Source organism: Jaculus jaculus, chromosome 16, assembly GCF_020740685.1.
Source record: "Jaculus jaculus isolate mJacJac1 chromosome 16, mJacJac1.mat.Y.cur, whole genome shotgun sequence".
NCBI lineage: Eukaryota > Metazoa > Chordata > Mammalia > Rodentia > Dipodidae > Jaculus > Jaculus jaculus.
Genome location: NC_059117.1, coordinates 13,990,807 through 14,009,693, shown reverse-complemented (window position 1 = coordinate 14,009,693; position 18,887 = coordinate 13,990,807). Strand labels below are relative to the sequence as shown.

The following is an 18,887-nucleotide window of genomic DNA, read 5'->3' as shown; positions in this document are numbered from 1 at the left end:
GGAAGGGATTATGGTCATGCTCTATTGCCTGTATGTATGGAGGCTGTTAATAAAAAGTTAATAAAAAAAAAAGCTGAGCGTGGTGGCACGTGCCTTTAATTCCAGCACTCAGGAGGCTGAGGTAGGAGGATCACCACAAGTTTGAGGCCACCCTGAGACTCCATAGTGAATTCCAGGTCAGACTGAGCCAAAGTGAGACCCTACCTTAAAAAATAAGAAAAGAGAGCAAGAAGAAAAACACCAAAAAGTTATTAGAAGCCAGGCGTGGTGGTGCACACCTTTAATCCCATTAATTGGGAGGCAGAGGTAGGAGGATTGCTGTGAATTCAGGGCCACACTGAGACTACATAATAAAATTCCAGGTCAGCCTAGGCTAGACCCTACCTCAAAAAAAAATTAATAAAATAAAGTAAAAGAGAATTGAAGGGAAAAAATAAAATAGCAGAGGAGGCTCAAGATGTGGCTGAGTGGCAGTGCTGGCCCAGACTGCGCAGCACCGGCTCGGTCCCCAGCAGCGCAGATGGGGAGGGGTGGGATGGGTGAGCGGCTGCGAGGCCACGGAGGGCACATGGAAGAGACAGAGACAGTCGCTAAGAGGCCGAGAGAAGCAGAGGGTCTTAGGCACAGACTGGGTGGAGGAAACTTGAGGCTGAGGTCTGTAGGGCTGAGTAACTGGGGGCCAAACCAGGTGTGGTGCCTACCTCTGGTCCCAACACTTGGAAGGCTGAAGCAAGAGCACTGCCACAAGTTCCAGGCCAGCCAAGGGTACGGAGGGAGACCTTGCTGCCAAAACCAAAACCAAAATAGCTGAGCTGCTGAAGAGGGCTGAGGGGTTGAGGGGGCTCGGAAGCCTTGAGGACCAGGCAGGAGGGGGTACGATGCTGGAGAAGTGCTCAGCTGGCCGTGTCTCATCTCACGTGGTGACTGTCCCGTAAGTCTACACGGAGCTTAGCTCTCCAGTGAAGACGGTTCTGGTTGCCAAGGCCCAATTCTCCATGGCTCCCTTCGGAGGGTGATCCTACCACCTCAGGGACCTATATCCAGCACCCAACGTGGGAAGCTGGCTGGTGGGCCATGGCTGCCCAGCGCACATCCTGGGATAGACTTTCAGTTTCCTTTGTGTCCCAGGTGTGCTCCCTTAATGTTTCCCCAAATTGATCACAGAACAGCAAGCTCTCCTCAGATAGTAAGGACATGGCAGGTTCCCTGTGAGGAAGCACTGGGAGGGGCAGGGGCTGCTGTGGTATGAACAGTCTGGAGCCTTCAAGACTTTGGGTGTCCAGGGCAGTATTCTTAGGAAAACACTTCCCTCAGACTGTGGGCTCCAGGTCTGGCCAGTCCCTAGTCGAAAGCACAGAGGCTTTAGTCTTGCCACCCCTCCCTAGCCTGAGCCCCCCATCTTCCTCTAGTCTGTGAGCCTACAGTGGGTAAGCAGGGGCTGAGATGCTGAATGCTCCATCCAAGTGGGGTGGGGCCTGTCCATCTGCCACACCAGGTACAAACATAGCATCTTTATTGCTGGTGTCCCAGGTAGGGTGGGCAAGTTCTGGCCTTCAGTGTGGCCAAGGCCGGGTGTGAGGAAGTGCATGGAGGCCAGAGCTCAGGCTGGCTCAGGGGCTCGGCCAGAGGAGAGTGAAGGCACCATGGCTGCAGCAGAAGTCAGGCTCGGGCTGTTCTGGCCTCGCCTCCACAGAGACGAGGCGCCGGGCACCACGTTGGCTCACTGGGATACAGTCAGAGACATGGACCTCAAGGTTTCGTCCTTCCCTGGAGAAGGAGAAACTGGGAATAAACAGGGGGTCAGGGTGGCAGAGCTCCATATCCCCACATCTCCAACTGATTCTAGACTTACCCCTGGCAGTGGGCAGCCAGTATGCCCACCAGCTCCCCAATGCGATTGTCTAATGTTGGCTGGGAGCGATGCAGGCACACCACAAGGTCGTCCTGGTTCCGGGCATGTAGCACCACCAGCTGGTCTCGTCCACTGGTCACACTTAGCCTTGTCACCTGCACAGGGAACCTGGAGTCAGGATCACAGCAGACCCTAACCCCACATCCCAGACCCTCCCACCCCGGCCTTCTCTTCTGACACCTGATGATGTAAGGGAGGCTTGTCATGACATATGCAGTAAGAGCGTGTGCCATATGAGAAAATTCTAGTCTTTCTATCTGGGTGTGCTATTGTGATGAGAAACTGAGGTTTGGTTCTTTCTTTCTTTCTTTCTTTCTTTCTTTCCCTTTCTTTCTTTCTTTCTTTCTTTCTTTCTTTCTTTCTTTCTTTCTTTCTTTCTTTCTTTTTCTTTTGTTTTCTGAGATAGGGTCTCACTCTGGCCCAGGTTGACTTGGAATTCACTATGTAGTCTCAGGGTGACCTTGAACTCATGGTGATCCTCCTACCTCTGCCTCCCGAGGGCTGGGATTAAAGGCATGCGCCGGCATGCCCAGCCTGAGGTTTAGGTTTAATTCGCTTTGCTAATGTGTCTCTAGTCATACAGACACTGTGATGTCAGTGGTCCTTTGACTCTGACAGGTATGGGATCCCAAGTGTTGGAAACCCAGTGCTAATGCAGCCTTAATCCATGCTGAGGCTGCTCCTTGTCCTGCGCGAAAGAAAATTCATGGGGACAAGGAGCCACCATGCAAGGGTGCAAGTACTCACAAAGGCAGTCAGAAGGAGAGACACAGGGTCTGTAACGGTTTGATTCGGGTGTCCCCCATAAACTTAGGTATTCTGAATGCTAGTGTCTCCAGCTGATGGCACATGAAATTTAAAGCCTCCTGGAGGCAGTATATTTTGGGGGATGGGCTTATGGGTATTATAGCCAGTGTCCCCATGCCAGTGTTTGGCACATTCTCCTGTTCCTGGTGTCCACCTTATGTTGACCAGGGGGTGATGTCCACCCTCTGCTCACGCCATTGTTTTTCCTGCCATCATCATCATGGAGCTTCTCCCTCAAGCCTATAAGCCAAAATAAACCTCTTTTTTTTTTTCCCACAAGCTGTTCTTAGTTGGGTGATTTCTACCAGCAATGCAAACCTGACTGCGACAGGGTCCTTTGGAAAGTGGCTGAATGCTATGGTGAGGCTCAGGTATGCACAGTGGTGAGACCTCCAAGCTAGCAAAGGTGGAGAGAGGGGCCAGAGCACGAGAGCATGAGGTGGGGGCGGCAAGGCCACCGTGCCCATGGAGCAGGAAAGCCAGCACAGGCAACACTGGAGAGGGGACAAGCAGGGCTCTTAGCCCAGGGCGCCCATAGATGCTTTGAATGTGCCCTCTCACACAGGGCTCACCGCTTCCAGTGGCACGGCCCGCATCACCCTATACTGCCGGCCAGGGTCCAGCTTGTAGAGGTGTCGGTCTGTGAACAGGAGGGCCCGGTCCCGGCTCTTGCGGAAGCGGTTCACCTGTAGAAGAGGGTGGACCCAAGCTGGTACCACATCCTTCCAGCTGGACAGTCCCTACTTGTTCCCTCCCTGGGTTCCTTCCTCACTGACTGGCCTAGGCTGATAGTATCCTGACACTCAGGAGTAGCTGGACCTAGGCTGGGGCTCTCTGGTCTCCCCTGAGCCCCTCCAAATCCACGTTCCCTGTGACCTCCAGATTAGATACCAACCTTGCGGACATGGCTAGAAAAGAGTACAGCCCCAAAGCCATCCTTTTCCCGAAGTGCCTTCAGCCGCTCAGCAAACAGGCGGGCGCCTGTGGGGTTGTCAGTGCCCTGAGAACAGATGTTGGAGAGGAACTGCTTGGAATGGCGTTTGGGATCATGCTCGATTGAGGGTAGCTCCCAGCAAACTATAGCTAGCCTTCTACTTTGGGGAAACTGAGTCACTGCTGGTATCTAAGCTGAGTCGCAGTGGGTTCTGTAAGAGCAGAGGGCCAGAGGCCAACTGCTCTGACGTTCAAGCTGGCCTGGAAGACAGTACTACTCAAACCCAAATCTGCGTGAACTGTGAATGTAGCTCTGGAGAGCACCTCCCAGAAGGCAGGAAGGGTTTGAGGGCCTTGCCCCTCCAAACAGAAGCCCCCTGAAGACCAGGTTCAGGAATGGAAAGCTCACAATAATCAGGAGAAGGTTAAAGGAGTCACGGCAGTAGAGGAGGTACGTGTGTGTGCACCCTCCCCACACATGCACAAGTGTGCTTGTGTCTGATGGGTGCTGGGCCTGAGAACATGCAGGGCAGCTCTACCTGAGACACAGGATTCCCAGGGGTCAGAGGCTGCTTGGTAGATTTCAGACGGGGGGTGGGGAGGGGAGGTGTCGCAGCAAGTGAAAGCCCTTAAACCTCAGGGATGAAACCTTGGAGAGACATAGGGGCCAAGGAGATGCTCAATAGGCCAAAGGATTTGAGGCTGGGTAGCATAACTGACAAGACCCCCAACAGGGTCCATTATGACCCCCGGTGCCCTGGCCCTCCTAGCACTCACAGAAGACAAATAGTCTCGGGCCCAGGCCCTCTGGCAGCCCCAGTCCTGACGCAGCCCCTGCAGGGCCCCCATGGCAGCCACTTTGGCTTTGATCTGGGCCATGTCTGAAGGAGGAATGTTCTTCACCAGCTGCCGGGCTCGCCACCTGAAAGTGTCAGCATATGTAAGCCCACGGTTTTGCACCCTTCGCAGACCCTTCCCGAAAGAGCCAGTCCTGAGCCTGGTGCTGACCGTGCTCTGAATTCCAACCTCGGCTTCTCTCTTTGGCCTTGGCCCCTTCATGCCCAATGCTTGTCCCTGGAAGGTGGCCCTGACACCCACAGAGCCACAGAGCACCCTCCTGCTCTGACACACTTGCTCCCTGTACTCCTCCAGGAGAATGTCTATAAAGACTGCAAAGCCACATTCCAGGCAGAGTTCTCAATTACCCAGCCTTCACTAGCCAGCTTCCCGCTACAGGCCATGGCCCTGGACAAGCAGTGTTGAGACAGTGCTGTACAGACAGTCGCTCAGTCCTTCTTCCTGCTTACCAAGGGGGCTGCTGTGTCTCCCGGCCAGGCTCAGGTACTCAGAGGGTGTTGGCTAAATAGGACATAGCATGATGGGCCAAGGGCCGTACCTGCAGAAGAGTGCATGGCAGGTGTCCTGGAAGGGCTGCAGCACGGCAGGGGGAGGCGGCCACACGATGTCTCGACCATAGAGCGGGGGATGCCGTGCAGCCTGGAACCTCTGCTGCAGCTCAGCCAGGTGAGCGCGCACCTTGTGTCTTCGGAACCAGCGCATGATGGTGTAGATGGCCTTCAGCCGCCGGCAGCGCCACCGAGCTAGGGTGCCCCGCCATGCCTGGAAGAGTCGCATGGGACAAAACATGAGTCAGGCTCAGTGAGACCCTGGACTCCTGACTGGCTGTACGTATTTTCTGAACACCTCACACTTGTCTCCTGAAAGATTGACCCAGCTTCTCGGAAGCCACACTAGCTGGAGGCTGGGTGTGTATGGGGCCTTTGAGCTGAACATGCCTTGCTCTCAGCTCTGCAGATTCTCAGGGAAAAGCAGCTGACCTTAAGGACTCTTAAGCCAACACTGCGGGGGTTCCTAGTCTCCCTTGGAAGAAAGCTTCCATGAAGCCCAGTGTAGTGATGCAGGCCTTTAGTCCCAGCACTCGGGAGGCTGAGATAGGAGATTGCCATGAGTTTAAGGATACCCTGAAGCTGCACAGTGAATTCCAGGTCAGCCTGGGCTAGAACAAGACCCTCCTTCAAGAAGAAAGAAAGAAAGAAAGAAAGAAAGAAAGAAAGAAAGAAAGAAAGAAAGAAAGAAAGAAAGAAGGAAAGAAAGAAAGAGGAAAGGAGAAAAGGAAAGGAAAGGAAAGGAAAGGAAAGGAAAGGAAAGGAAAGGAAAGGAAAGGAAAGGAAAGGAAAGGAAAAAGCAAGCAAGCAAGCTTTGCAAATGAACTCCAGATGCATGCGCCACCTTGTGCACATGGCTTACGTGGGTCCTGGGAAACTGAACCTGGGTCCTTAGGTTTCACAGGCATGTACCTTAACCTCTAAGCTATCTCTCTAACCTCTCCATCCCAAGTTGCCTTTTAATAAAATTAGTCTTACTAATAAAAAAGGGGGGGTTGGAGAAATGTCTCAGAGGTGAAGGTGCTTTCAGAGCCTAGAGACCCAAGTTTAGTTCCCAAGAACCCATGTAAAGGCAGATGTGCAGGGTGGCGCATGGAGTCCATTTGCAGTAGCTGGAAACCCTGGCCCACCCATGCTCTCTGTTTCTCTTCTCTCTCTCTCTGCTCACAAAAATAAAAATATTGGGCTGGAGAGATGGCTTAGCAGTTCGAGGCTCAATTCCCCAAGACCCACATTAGCCAGATGCACAAGGGGGCGCACATGTCTGGAGTTTGTTTGCAGTGGCTAGAAGTCCTGGCACTCGCTTGCTCGCTCTCTTGCTCTCTCTCTCTCTCCATCTTTCTTTCTCTGTCTGTCACTCTCAAATAAATAAAAAATAAACAAAAAACTTAAAAAAAATTATAAAATGAAAAAAAAAGAAAGAATGCTTCCATGAGAGGAAAGGTAAGAACAGATTAAGTTACCTGCTCACCTTTAAGGGTACCCTGAACCAGAGGGACCCCCCCCAGAATGTTCCCATCAGAATCTGAACAAAACACCCTACCAGGCAGGCAGCCAGGAATCATACAGTCCCCAACCGACTTAAATGTAAGTGTTATAGTACTATTAGGGTTATGATTTCAACAGATCAGGAACACTGTTGGGGGATGACTGGAGAACACACATCCCACGTGGATCTGGGGTCTATGTGGATACCCATCCCCCGAAGCGGGCACTCCCTGCCACTTTCCATACCTTCTGCAGCAGCAGCACGATGATGGGGATGAGGCGGGCTCTGCTCTGCTCCAGAGTGACCAGCGTCCGTGGCGAGCGGATGAACAGCTTGCTGTGGCCAAAGGCCACATCCCCTTGCAGGCCGTGCTGTTCCAGGAGGGCGCTCACAGCTGCCCTGTCAGAGCCCAGCAGGTGGTTGGGCCATGTGTACTCACAGGTCATCTTGTACCTGTCACCACAGAATACAGCACTGGACACCTGGCCTCTGGGAGATGTAGAGCCCCCCCACCCACCATGGAAGACTGCAGGGGTGCTGAGAGTCCACAGGGTGGGACTGTCCGTATGCCCAAGGAGCAGCTGGGACACCTGTGTATGCACTCACCACAAGGGTCTCCCTACACCTGTGACGTTTGCCCCCACATATGCCCTTACACATGCACACACACATGTTCATGCACTCGTCTGCCCACATCTTCACAGACATTTTGGTGCCTTGAGGCCAGAAGCATGCAAACTCTCATTTGTACCACAGTGTGCAAAGTGCTGTTTAGGAGGCTGGAGAAATGGCTCACAGGTTAAAAGCACTGTGTGCAAAGCCTAATGGCCCCAGTTCAATTCCCCAGTACCCACATAAAGCCAGATGTGCAAAGTGGTGCATGCATATGGAGTTTGTTTGTAAAAGCAGTATGTCCTGGTATATTCTGTGTGTGTGTGTGTGTGTGTGTGTGTGTGTGTGTGTGTGTGTGTGTGTTTGTGTCTGTCTGTCTGTCTCTCTCAAATAAATAAATAATTAAAAACAAAACAAGGGCTGGGGAGATGGGTCAGTGGCTAAAGGCATTTGCTTGCACAGCCTTATAGCTCAAGTTCAATTCCCTAGTTCCAACGTAAAGCCAGAAGCACAAAGTGGTACATGTGAGGCAAGAGACCCTGGTACACCCATTTACACACACACACACACACACACACACACACACACTCTCGATCTGCTTACAAATAAATAAATATATTATAAAAATAAAAAAGAAACAAGATGCGGTTTAGGCAGAGTGTTGGTGTTGGTCCCTGTACCTGAGCAAGAATCGAGGGTAGGGCTGGCGGGAAGCAAAGCCAGCCCTCCGGACCCTCACGTTCTCCAGTAGGCCCAGGTATGCAACTTGGTGACGACAGTGGTCCTCATCTAGCCTCCCAGGCACCTTGTCCTCATTGGGTTTGATGCAGCGGACATAGAAGGGCTCCTATGGAGGCAGAGGAAGCTTAGCTGCCCAAGCCAGTGGTTTCTATGTTCCCTGGCCCTAACAAGGACTTCTTTGGGTCCACGAAGGTCAGGTTATGAGTTGGCTCATGGGAAATCAGCAGAACAAAGGCCTCCAAGAGACCTATAGCCAGAGAGGGGCCAGAGCCAGGGTCTAGTCCAAGAAAGATGAAGGAGACCTCCACAACTCTTCCTTTCTTCTTCCCAGAGGGGCTACCATTTCTGGATTTGAAGTATGGTCTTGCTCTAGCCCAGGCTGACCTGGAATTCACTATGTAGTCTCAGGGTGGCCTTGAACTCATGGTGATCCTCCTACCTCTGCCTCTTGAGAGCTAGTAGTAGTAAAAGCATGTGCCACCATGCCCAGCCAAAACTACCCTTTTATACCCACATTTTCCCCAACCCCTCCTCTGACTTTGGGCCTGCAGTTCCCCAAGAATGCCAGTGACAATTTTCTGTCTATGTGGCACTCAGGGAATAGAGATTCAAATTTGGCCATGCACTCATTCATCCTGCCTGGACCCTGAGTCCCACATCTAACATCTGTGGTTAAGTGGACTTCCCACAGGGCACACAGTGCTTAAGCAGACAGAATATGAATGTGCTCCCATGATGTGTACCCCAGGACACACACAGAAGGATATGGAAGGCCAAGGTTGGGTGAAGTATACCTTGGAAGCCAGGTTCTCCACCAGGGCCACCATGGAGTTCTTGAAGAGTGTGCCAGCCGTCAGGGGGCGCTTGGTCACTTCTGTGATGTCCTGCTGCCCATCTGGCCACATGGCCCGCAGAATGGGATCTGCACTGCAGACATAGACTGCATACCCAGCTGTCCTGGGGGCATAGCCCACCTGCCCTAGTAAGGCCCCAGAAGCTATGTGGCTTTAGCCTTGAACCTTGGGCTGTCCATGAGTCAAGCAGGGGTCAGTCCCCAGGGTCCCTGGAGGCTCCCAGCCCTGGTCCCACAAATAACACACACTCACCTGTTATACAGCAACCGCTTGAAGTCCTGGAAGAGAAAGTCTCTATTCTTGTCAATGAATCTCTCCACAGAGTACCTGTCCAAACCAAGTTGGAGTGGAGCAAGGTTAGAAAGCCAAACTCCCACCTGCAACCACCTGTTTTGGTTCACCTGGATAAGTTTCTTCCTGCCTACTGTCCTCCTTCTCCCTCACATATACATTCCCTTTCATCACCTAAGACTCTCTTACTCAGGATAAGTTTCCCTTCTGGAAGAGGAACTGAGTGGCTAAGCCCTCAGCTTTGAAGCCAGCACCAAATCCTGGCACTACCACACCATCGTGGGATGACCCTGAAAATGCCGCCCTATCTCTCTGTGCCTCAAAGAACATCAATACTTGAACAGGACCTATTGTGTTTCCAAAAATATCAGCAGTTACAATTATGACCAACAACTACAATCTTATAACATAGGAGCCTCAGAATCATTGCCTAGTTCTGGACCACTGGAAAGCTCAGTGCCAGATACAAGACCTCCCCGCAGCCCCTGTGAAGGCTTGGGGCATGGATCAGTGTGAGAGAGTACTCCTATGAAGGCTTGGGGTGTGCATTACTGTGAGTGCATCTGACAGCTGGCTGCTTGGCCTTCATTATGTACTGCCTTTCCTCTCCTTGAAAGTTCACATTATTCTATACTTCTATAAGTAAAGAACATTCTACATCTCTCTCTGAGTCACCTCAAATCCATTTTGGGGTGCAGGGAAAGCTAAATTATTAATCATTATAACGGTCCTTTGGAAGACATCAAGGGCCTCAATGCTCAGAGGTGTATGAGAACAGCACTGAACCCTCACCTGGGAGCTTGTTGTAAGTACAGGGTCTTGCTGTAATCCCAGAACTTGGGAGGCTGAGGCAGTAGGGTCATGAGTTTGAGGCCAGCCTGGACTATCTAGGGAGACTCTGTTTCAAACAAGCAAGGACTAGGGATATAGCTCAATGGCATTTGCCCAGGCTGACCTAGAATTCACTATGTAGTCTCAGGGTGGCATCAGACTCATGGCAATCCTCCTACCTCTGCCTCCCAAGTGCTGGAATTAAAGGTGTGTGCCACCACACCCAGCCCATCAGTATGTTTTAAGATGCTCCCAGATGCATACAGTCAGGAATGATAGCCACTATCCTTAAAACCTTGTATCCTGGCCTGCACCTGTGCTCCTGATGGCCAAGTAAGAACTTACGTGACATCCCCTGCATAGTGCTTAATCCGGAAGTCTCTGCCAAACTCCATGGTCTTGTCAGTAGGACAGAGCTATGGGATAGGCCAAGGTTAAGACACAAAAGATGGGGGCAGGTTTATAGTCTGTGTAAGGGGACAGTCCCACAGCCACTCTGCCTGGACAGAGGCAACTGTCACAGTGACCTTGAGGCTAGGTCTCCCAAAGCCTTGAGAGGCACATCTCTGGGCTTGTCCCATCCTCTGTGCCCACTGTGCAGGGACAGCCGGAGCACCTGGCGGCTGGAGTAGTGTGGGTGGTGGCGGTGGTGCGTGTCCAGCGTCTGCAGGAAGATGCGGTCGGTGACGGGGCCAGCGGTGCTACAGGCCTCATCCAGAATGGCCAGTATGCCGCGGTGGGGCCGCTCCACCAGCTCCACGATGGTGGCGTTGTTGAAATACTCGACCTGGAGCAGAGGCCACCGGAAGGAAGGCTCTGGAAGTGCTCCTGTCCCCTTGCTCAGTGCCTGCTTAGCACCCAGGAAGCCACATAGGGTTCCTAATCCATTCTCCTCCCGCCAGCAATGACTCGCCAGACCCAATGCAGAGCCCCCTGGGGTGCTCACGCTCTGCCAGGCAATGCCCTCGCGCTCATATTCCTCCTGCTCCTGCTTCAGGATGAGCTGGACGAAGAGCTGCTGGAGCTTCTCGTTGCAGTAATTGATGCAGAACTGTTCAAAGCTGGCGGCAAGGGGAGGCCAGTTAGAGCTGAGGGGCTCTTGCTCCTTGTGAGGAAGATGGTGTTGAACTGCCACCCCTCTCCCAACATCTCCCCACACAGCCTCACTACAGATGATGCGCTCCCCACCCCACCCGCCACCCCACGTCTCAAACTGGACTTGGGAGTTGTTATCAGAAGTGAGCCTCAAAATGCTGCCTTCCTTCAGGCCCACTACTGGCTAGGGACACAAAGCCAAGGCAAGGCTGGAGTCGAAAGAGACGTTCCTGCCTCTCAGCCCCAGCCAAGGTCCCTGGACCACAGTGGTCACAGTGATTGTGGGGGTCAAAGGTAGGCATCAGGTTAGTTGGGTTGCCCACCTATTGACAGGAAGAACTTCAAAGCCATAGATGTCCAGCACACCAATGACTGTGTCCTTGCCATCACGCCGAGGGTCGCGGTCCCGAGCTTCCATGATGCTGTTGATCCTGTCCACCACCCACTCAAACAACCGCTGGTACACTGCCTGGGGCACAGCATGCTGCTTTTTGCCTCTGGTCTCCCCCCTAAAGCCCCCTGCCTGGGAGTTCTCCCTCCAACTACCCCGAGAATACCTTGGCACAGGCATCCCTAGCATAGCTGGCCTCAGCCACGGTGTGCCCCTTCTCTATGAGTTCTCGGCCTCCTGAGGCCACTGTGCGAGCCAGCAGGGAGCGGAGAACGAGATCTCGGGGTGTGGCTGTCAGCTCAGCCACATGGTCCACCAGAGCCGCCTCGGCCACTGCTAGGCCCCCCTTCTGCAGTCCATTTTCCTCTGTCTCCACAAACTCGATGTTTCCCTGGTGATGAAAACCAAGGAAACATCAAACCAGTCTGGACCACAAACAGTCCAGACTCCATGTCCCCAAAGGAGCCTGGATGCCTTTAGATGGGGAGAATAAGGGGAGGTAGGGGACGGGGATGGGGAGGAAACTGGCTCCTATTCAGACGACTCTGTCAGCTGGTCACTCCACCCTCTACCTCCTTCATGGACCCCAATTCCTCCATCCTTGGCATCTGCTCGTTCTGTCTACTACAGGAGTTGTTTCTCTCTCTCTCTCTCTCCAACCCCTCCCTCACCAGAGGCAATGTGCTTCATTGAACAACATCACTCATGGTACACAGCCTGGGCTCCTAGCTCTCTATCAGACACCAGCTGGGCATCACCGGTAATTCAGCCTCAGCAGGGGAGAAAGGCAGCTCCGTGCCTTTGCTGCAGGATCTGAGGTGAGTCTGATCTCCCTCCATCGTGGCTCCCAGAAGGACACCCCTGAGAAGAGGTGAGCCTTCCCGATCCTCTGAGGCAGGCTCACCATGTGCAGTATAGCAGCCAGGATGCGATGGACAGATGCCACTTCCTCAGAACTGAAGCCGATGACCGCCATGGCCTCAGTCACTGCTCGGTGGCTCTTTTCATCACTGTCCATGACCTGGGGGCAAAGGAGTTTACCACCCAAGCTAACACAGGCCCAGAGCACCTGTCCTCCAGAAACCCCATTTTCTCCATCTCGGATCCCTGCTCACTCCACCCGTCTACCTACTTCATGGACCCCAATTCCTCCATCCCTGGCACCCGCTCATTCTGTCTACTACAGGAGCTGTTTTCTCTCCAACCCCTCCCTCACCTGAGCCATTCACACCCTCTGGCTGAGCCAATCACTGCCCACTCCCTGCCCTGGCCCAAAGGCTAACTGAGCATCTTGGCCTTTTTCCTCACATTGTGCACACCCATGTTGAGCCCGGCTCCCTGGCGTGTGAAGTTATACAGAGCAGGATTTCTCTCCAGGTGCATTTCTTGCAGCTTTTGCTCTTCGCTGCCCCTAAGCAACTGGAGGACACAGAACTCCATTAGTTAGACACTGAACTCGAAGAACCTTTCCTTACCACCGCCCCCTCCCAGAGATAGGATGATTCAAACACAGAGCTCATAGAGCCCCTATGACAGAGTCTAAGTGCAGATTGCTCTCATATTCTCCAGGTCTCAGATGTTGGGGACACCTCCATTCCCAAGGAGCTTCCACTCTGGTGCCTGGGGTGAGGCCCAATAGTTAGAGTAGGCATAATAAGGGCTAGAGAGATGGCTTAGCAGTTAAGGTGCTTGCCTGAAAAGCCAAAGGACCGAAGTTCAATTCCCCAGGACCCCATAAGCAGAAGGTGGTGCATGTATCTGGAGTTCGTTCATAGCAGCTGGAGCCCCTGGTGTGCCCATTCTCATTCTCTCTCTCTTTCTCTATCTGCCTCTCTTTCTCAAATAAGTAGTCACTGTGAGTCAAGGTCACCCTGAGACTACATAGTTAATTTCAGGTCAGCGTGGTCTAGAGTGAGACCCTACCTTGAAAAACCAAAAAAAAAAAAAAAAAATTAAAATAAATAAATAAGTAAATAAGTATAATGAGGGATGGGAGTGATAGCTGGGGACAGGTGAGGCAGAACAGAGAGGAGAGGCTTGGGCAGGGAGGGAGGGGAGGGAGGAGGGCCTAGGCTGTTCCCCTCCCCTGCCCCTCTCCTTGTTCACTCACTCCCATCCCCTCCACACCCACCGAAGCTCACCTGGTAGAAGGCATGGAAGTTCCTTTCGCCCACATGTTGCTTGAGAACTCTAGACTACGGTGAGAGAGTTAGCTAGATTAGCGTTCCCAGGTGCACAGCAGGCTGTAGCTAAGAATGCCAGGCCATGGAGACACCAAGGTGCTACCGAGAGCCCAGCTTTCCTATCCTGCAACGGAACAGCCAGTATGTTCCCAGTCCCCGAGGCTCCCGGACCCAGGAAAGGTATCCTTGATCCATTTGCCCACCTTCTCCAACAGGTAGCTGTGGATGTGTCCTCCAACAGGATCCCCCTTGAAGTCAAAGTTGATGTCCATGTACTTGCCAAAGCGGCTGGAATTGTGGTTGCGATTGGTACGGGCATTACCAAAGGCCTCCAGCACACAGGTGGAGTTGAGCAGAATATCCTTCACCCTATGGACAGAGGGGCCCAGGACTCAGTGCAAAGACCCTGATCGATAGAACTACTCCCTGTTTCAGTCTCCCTGATGGGAGTCACACCAGCTCAGGGTGAGTCAGGAAGCTAGCTGGAAATGAGGGAGGGCCCCAAGTTGCTCAGAGCTGTCCCTGGGCTATGTGATAGTTATTTTGCCTCTGAAATCTAGGAATGTACTTGGCTGGTTTGATATGTGCATGGCGTGAGACGCACTGGGCTAGCACAGGCGTCCAGCAATGCTTTGTTTCTTGTGCACCCTTCCAGCTACAGCCTAAGGAGGGTGAGCTGGAGCTGGTCTGACTAATCTGAAGTCAACCTTCAGCTACAGGTGGGCAGTGGTAATGGGCACAATGTGCCGGAACCGACATGGCTGTCACCCTGCAACCTCACCCACCCCACAGCATCACTACAGGAAGAGAAGGGCTCAGACACAGGAAAGTACTTCTTTCAAAGAGGAGCAGAGTGGTGGGTGGGGCAGCCCCAGTTTCCTGGATTGGGCGTGATAAGGCACATGTCTGCTTGGCCCCCGGGACCTGGGCTGCTTGGCCAGGGCACTCTGCCCTGTCTCAGTCCACAGTAGGTATCTTTTGTACCACTCCACACCAATCGGTTGGTGCCACCTCCTCCCCAGCTAGCAGCTTGTGTGTCTTGGCCAGACCCGACCCCTCATTTGAGATGTCCTAGGAGTGGTCCAACCACAGCTTACTGTCTAGATCTGGGGAGTGAGCTGAAACCTTCCTAACTGAAGTTGACCTGAGCTGGTCTCCAGCTCCCCATCTTTTTTTTTTTTTTTCGAGGTAGGGTTTCATTCTATCCCAGACTGACCTGGGATTCACTCTGTAGTCTCAGGCTGGCCTCGAACTCATGGCGATCTGCCTACCTCTGCCTCCGAAGTGCTGGGATTAAAGGCATGTGCCACCATGCCTGGCTCAGCTCCCTACCTTTTGCTTCCTAGTGCCAAGCCTTTTCCCCTAGCACAGAGGTCGCAGCCCCTAAGTGCTCACCTCTCCACCTCAGCCCTCCGGCTTGGGTTGGTGACAGCAGCGATGTACTGCATGATGTGCTTGCTGGCTTCCGTCTTCCCTGCCCCGCTCTCCCCTACCAGGGAGACCAGGAAAAGGCAGAATTAGCAAAGCCAAACCCACCCTCACATCACGGGAAATGCTCTGAGCGCCAGCCCCTCGGTTACAAAAGGGGCATGGTTCAGGTGCCTAGCCCGCAGGGGCAGGTACCTGAGATGACAATACAGGTGTCTCTGGATCTACGCTTCATTGCTTTGTAGGCAGCGTTGGCTACAGCATACAGGTGGGGTGGCCGTTCGTAGAGTTCGCGGCCTTGGTATCTGGCGATGGCCTCAGGCCCGTACAGGGGCAGCTCCTGGTAGGGATTCACAGATACCAGCACCTCGCCGATGTAAGTGTAGATACGGTTCTTCTCAAACCTAGGTACAGCAGGACAGGAAAGCTTCAGTATTCACAGCCAAGAGTGGCCCACGTGGGGAGCTCCCAGGCAGCCAGAGCCTCCACCCAGAAGGCTGGTCACAGAGAAGAGAGATTTCCTGGTGCCATCATGGGTGAGCTGAACCAATCCAAGCCATCCTCATCATAGGGCAGAACGTGGGATCCACACTGTCTCTACCAGGGAGCAGAGGTCCCGGATATCAGGACTACCTATTCCACAAAACTGACTTGCACAAGACCCTGCAGGATCAGGGTTGGCTCTGGGTGAACTCTGCAGGGCAGGTGGGTTGATGAGGCCAAGAGAAAGTGAATCCATGGGAGAAGAGGGTCTCAGCTATTTCTTTGTGTCAAGGTCTGGGCAGGAACAAACCAGACCCGGAAGGGGACCTGCCCTGCCCCACCCAGGCCATAGGGAGGGGCCAAAGAAACTGCACTCCTCAGCTGTGGCTGTCTTTGCTGCCAGCCACAGCCACCACCCTCTCTGAGAACTTCTCCACCCTTCCTTTCACAAACCAAATCCCTGCCTCTCTACCCCTCGTGGCCTTTCTGCTTCTAGGAGAACTGCCCCATTTGATTTTAGGTCCCGAATGCCCTCAGAGGGTGGGACTTGCCCAACCCCAGGCAGCCTTCTTTCTCTCCCTCTCTCTGGGGTTCCTCTTCCTCTGCCACTTCTGACATGAGCACTCCCCAGGACTTAGCTGTCACCCACTTAATGTGCAGTCCACGGCCAACTTTGTCCTCCCCAACTCAATGTCAGAGGTGGAGAGGGCACTGCCCTTCTCATGGACTCATTTCCATGTGGATAAGGCAGAATGATCCGTACAAAGCATGGAGCTCATCTGCTGGCTGGAGTGGAGAGAGCCTCTGGGCTCCTTATTCCCATGTTCTCCCCAGAGGAATGTTCCAGCATACAGTACACCTCCCCGGGAGGCAGGCACTAAGTCCAACTGCAATGCAAGGCGACCATCCTGCAAGGCCATATCCCCAGCTCCTGGGCTCTTCCCTGCCTTGTCTGCCCTCCTCAGTGCAACGTGGGTTCAGTGTCACGTCTGCAGCCTCATGAACAACCCTACCCCCAAGAGCACCACCTCAACTTGGTGAGCTGGAACTCCAGGGTGGACTCCGTCCACTTCTAGGTGTACCCTTGTGAGACACGACACGGCAAGGGAGCATGAGCGGGTGATGGAGTGGAAAGCAGCAGTTTCAAAATGCCTTTGCCTACTTGCCCCAGGGAGGCTACACTCTGGCCCTGTCACAAGAAAGAGCGGCGACAGGCATCTGGGTCAGGGTGGAAGGGAGTGGTCAACTCCATTCCTGAAAGCTGGCCATTTTCTCGGTAGCCACTATCTCCCTGGAACATGCTTTGAGGTGCTTATTTCCATCGGTATGGGTGTGTGTGGGTGTGTGTTTGTGTCGCCTTCCCTGATGATGGGACAAGTATGCCTTCTTTATTGCCCTCGGGTCTGCAAAGAAGAGCAGTAGCAGTGGGGGAGGAGGAGAGCTTGGTACTGCCACCCCATCTCTACCTGAGCTGCAGGTTTTTCATGAAGTCCTCCATAGTCAGCTGGTCCAAAAGCACAAAGTCGGGCTTGCCGTATTCAGGACCTTCCATGTCCTCCATCCTGCCCACTGGAAACACCCAGGCCAGAGAGCCTGACCTTTCTGTACAAGAAGTGCAGGGGAGGAGAGGAGAGGGAGGGCAGCCCAGGCGGCCTGACTCCTGCAGCTCTGTGGTAAAGTAGGAAGTGGGTTCTGGCCTGGAAGCTTGGCCCTGCCCACCTACTGCTCACTTCCTAGCGCGCTTTGAGCGCAGCTTCCTGCCCCTACCCACGAAGCCTGTGTTTAACCGTCCTCTGGCTTTGGAGGGTCCACCCGGCCTCCTCAGAAGCTCCTGTGCAAGCTGGGAGTCGTGTATATGCTTATAATTCCAGCATGCAAGAGGTTGAGGCAGGAGGATTGCCCCAAGTTTGAGGCCAGTATGGTCTCTATAGAGAGGTGAAGGCTAGAATGGGCTGCCTTAGCAAGATCCTGCCTGCCCCTCAAAAAAAAAAAAAAATATATATATATATATATGTATATATATATATATGTATATATATGTATATATATATGTATATATATATATGTGTGTGTATATATATATATATATATATATATGTATATATAAACTGGGTGTGGTGGTGCACACCTTTAATCCCAGTACTTGGGAGGCAAAGGTAGGAGATGATGAGTTCAAGGCCACCCTGAGAATACATAATGAATTCCAGGGCAGCCTGGACTAGAGTAAGACCCTACCTCGAAAAACCAAAATAAATAAATAAATAAAAATAAAAAGAGGGCTGGAGAAATTGCTTAGTGGTTAGGAAGCTTGTTTTCAAAACCTAAGGGCCCATGTTCAACTCTCCAGATTCCACGTAAGCCAGATGCACAAGGTGACGCAAGCGCACAAGGTCGCACATGCGCACAAGGTCGCACATGCGACTGGAGTTCAACTGCAGTGGCTGGAGGCCCTAGCACGCTAATTCTCTCTCTCAGAAAGAAAGAGAGAAGGAAGGAAGGAAGGAAAGTAAAAAGTCTACTCCCAAGACTCCGGGTTGGTTTCCAACTTTGGTTGTATGCTAGTCACCAGTCTTCAGAAAGCTTTCTTTCTCCTTCCTTCCTTCTCTTTCTTTTTGCAACCATGGGGACTGAGCCTAGGGACTTGTACATGCTAAGCACAGGGTTCTACCTGAGTTATATCCCCAGTACTCCTTTTATTTATTTATATATTTGGTTTGAGGTAGGATCTCACTGTAGCTCAGGCTGACCTGGAATTCACTATGGAGTCTCAGGGTGGCCTCGAACTAATAGTGATCCTCCTACCTCTGCCTCCTGAGTGCTGGGATTAAAGGCGTGCACCACTATGCCCAGCCTTTATTTTTTATTTGGAAACAAAGTCTCACTAAGTTGCTCAGGCTGGCCTTGAACTCACTCTTAGCCCAAGCTGGAACTTAGGATCCTACTACTTTGGCTTCCCAAGTAGCTGGGATCCACGTACAACAAATGAGAGATTTCTTGCCAGCGCTGGAGTTATCCACCTGTTATGTGTCCACTAGCTCGGGATGCAACTCCAGCTACGTCAGCCACAGAGGCACATGCCACAGAACATCTTGTCTGACACTGCAGAGGAGCCCGTGGTGGGGATTCCCCACACTCCAATTTCCCATTCCAGTGACCAGGGAGGGGCAGAAGACCCTACGGAGCCCTCTGGTGGGCTAGCCTGAATGGGACTCCTTTGTCCCTCTATTCAGCCTTCAGGGCACACCTCCTGGAACTCTGGAGTCAGCATTCACAGATCGCAGCCCATCACTGAGCTTATATATACAGTAGCTGGCCACTGCTCAGGCTTGTCTCTGAGCAGTGTTGGCAGCGAGGTCTGATTCCAAGTGGTGGGCCAGCGCTCTCTCCTTCCTCATACTGGGACGAGGCTATATTGCAGGCTCCCGGTTCCC

General features: G+C 52.8%; 1 protein-coding gene across 2 annotated transcripts; it reads right to left on the bottom strand.

Moving 5' to 3' along the window:
• Positions 1-1,496: 1,496 nt before the first annotated feature.
• On the bottom strand, positions 1,497-17,108 carry Myo1g (myosin IG). Of its 2 annotated transcripts, XM_004652919.2 has the most exons (22): positions 16,923-17,108; positions 15,169-15,377; positions 14,941-15,034; positions 13,749-13,914; positions 13,504-13,557; positions 12,671-12,781; positions 12,267-12,383; positions 11,529-11,753; positions 11,295-11,440; positions 10,823-10,937; positions 10,493-10,663; positions 10,222-10,292; positions 9,007-9,081; positions 8,695-8,827; positions 7,840-8,006; positions 6,793-7,000; positions 5,049-5,272; positions 4,430-4,574; positions 3,615-3,719; positions 3,292-3,405; positions 1,853-2,007; positions 1,497-1,767 (listed from the first exon to the last, which is right to left on the bottom strand). In XM_004652919.2, exons 1-22 carry the CDS (start codon positions 17,015-17,017, stop codon positions 1,611-1,613), a joined length of 3,057 nt encoding a protein of 1,018 aa, XP_004652976.2. In that variant the 5' UTR covers positions 17,018-17,108; the 3' UTR covers positions 1,497-1,610. The 2 variants fall into 2 exon arrangements, with proteins under 2 accessions (XP_004652976.2, XP_044991756.1); XM_045135821.1 differs by lacking the exons at positions 1,497-1,767; positions 1,853-2,007; positions 3,292-3,405; ... (2 more) ...; positions 5,049-5,272; positions 6,793-7,000 and having other exon boundaries at positions 7,846-8,006; positions 8,695-8,822.
• Between the last annotated feature and the right edge of the window lie 1,779 nt (positions 17,109-18,887).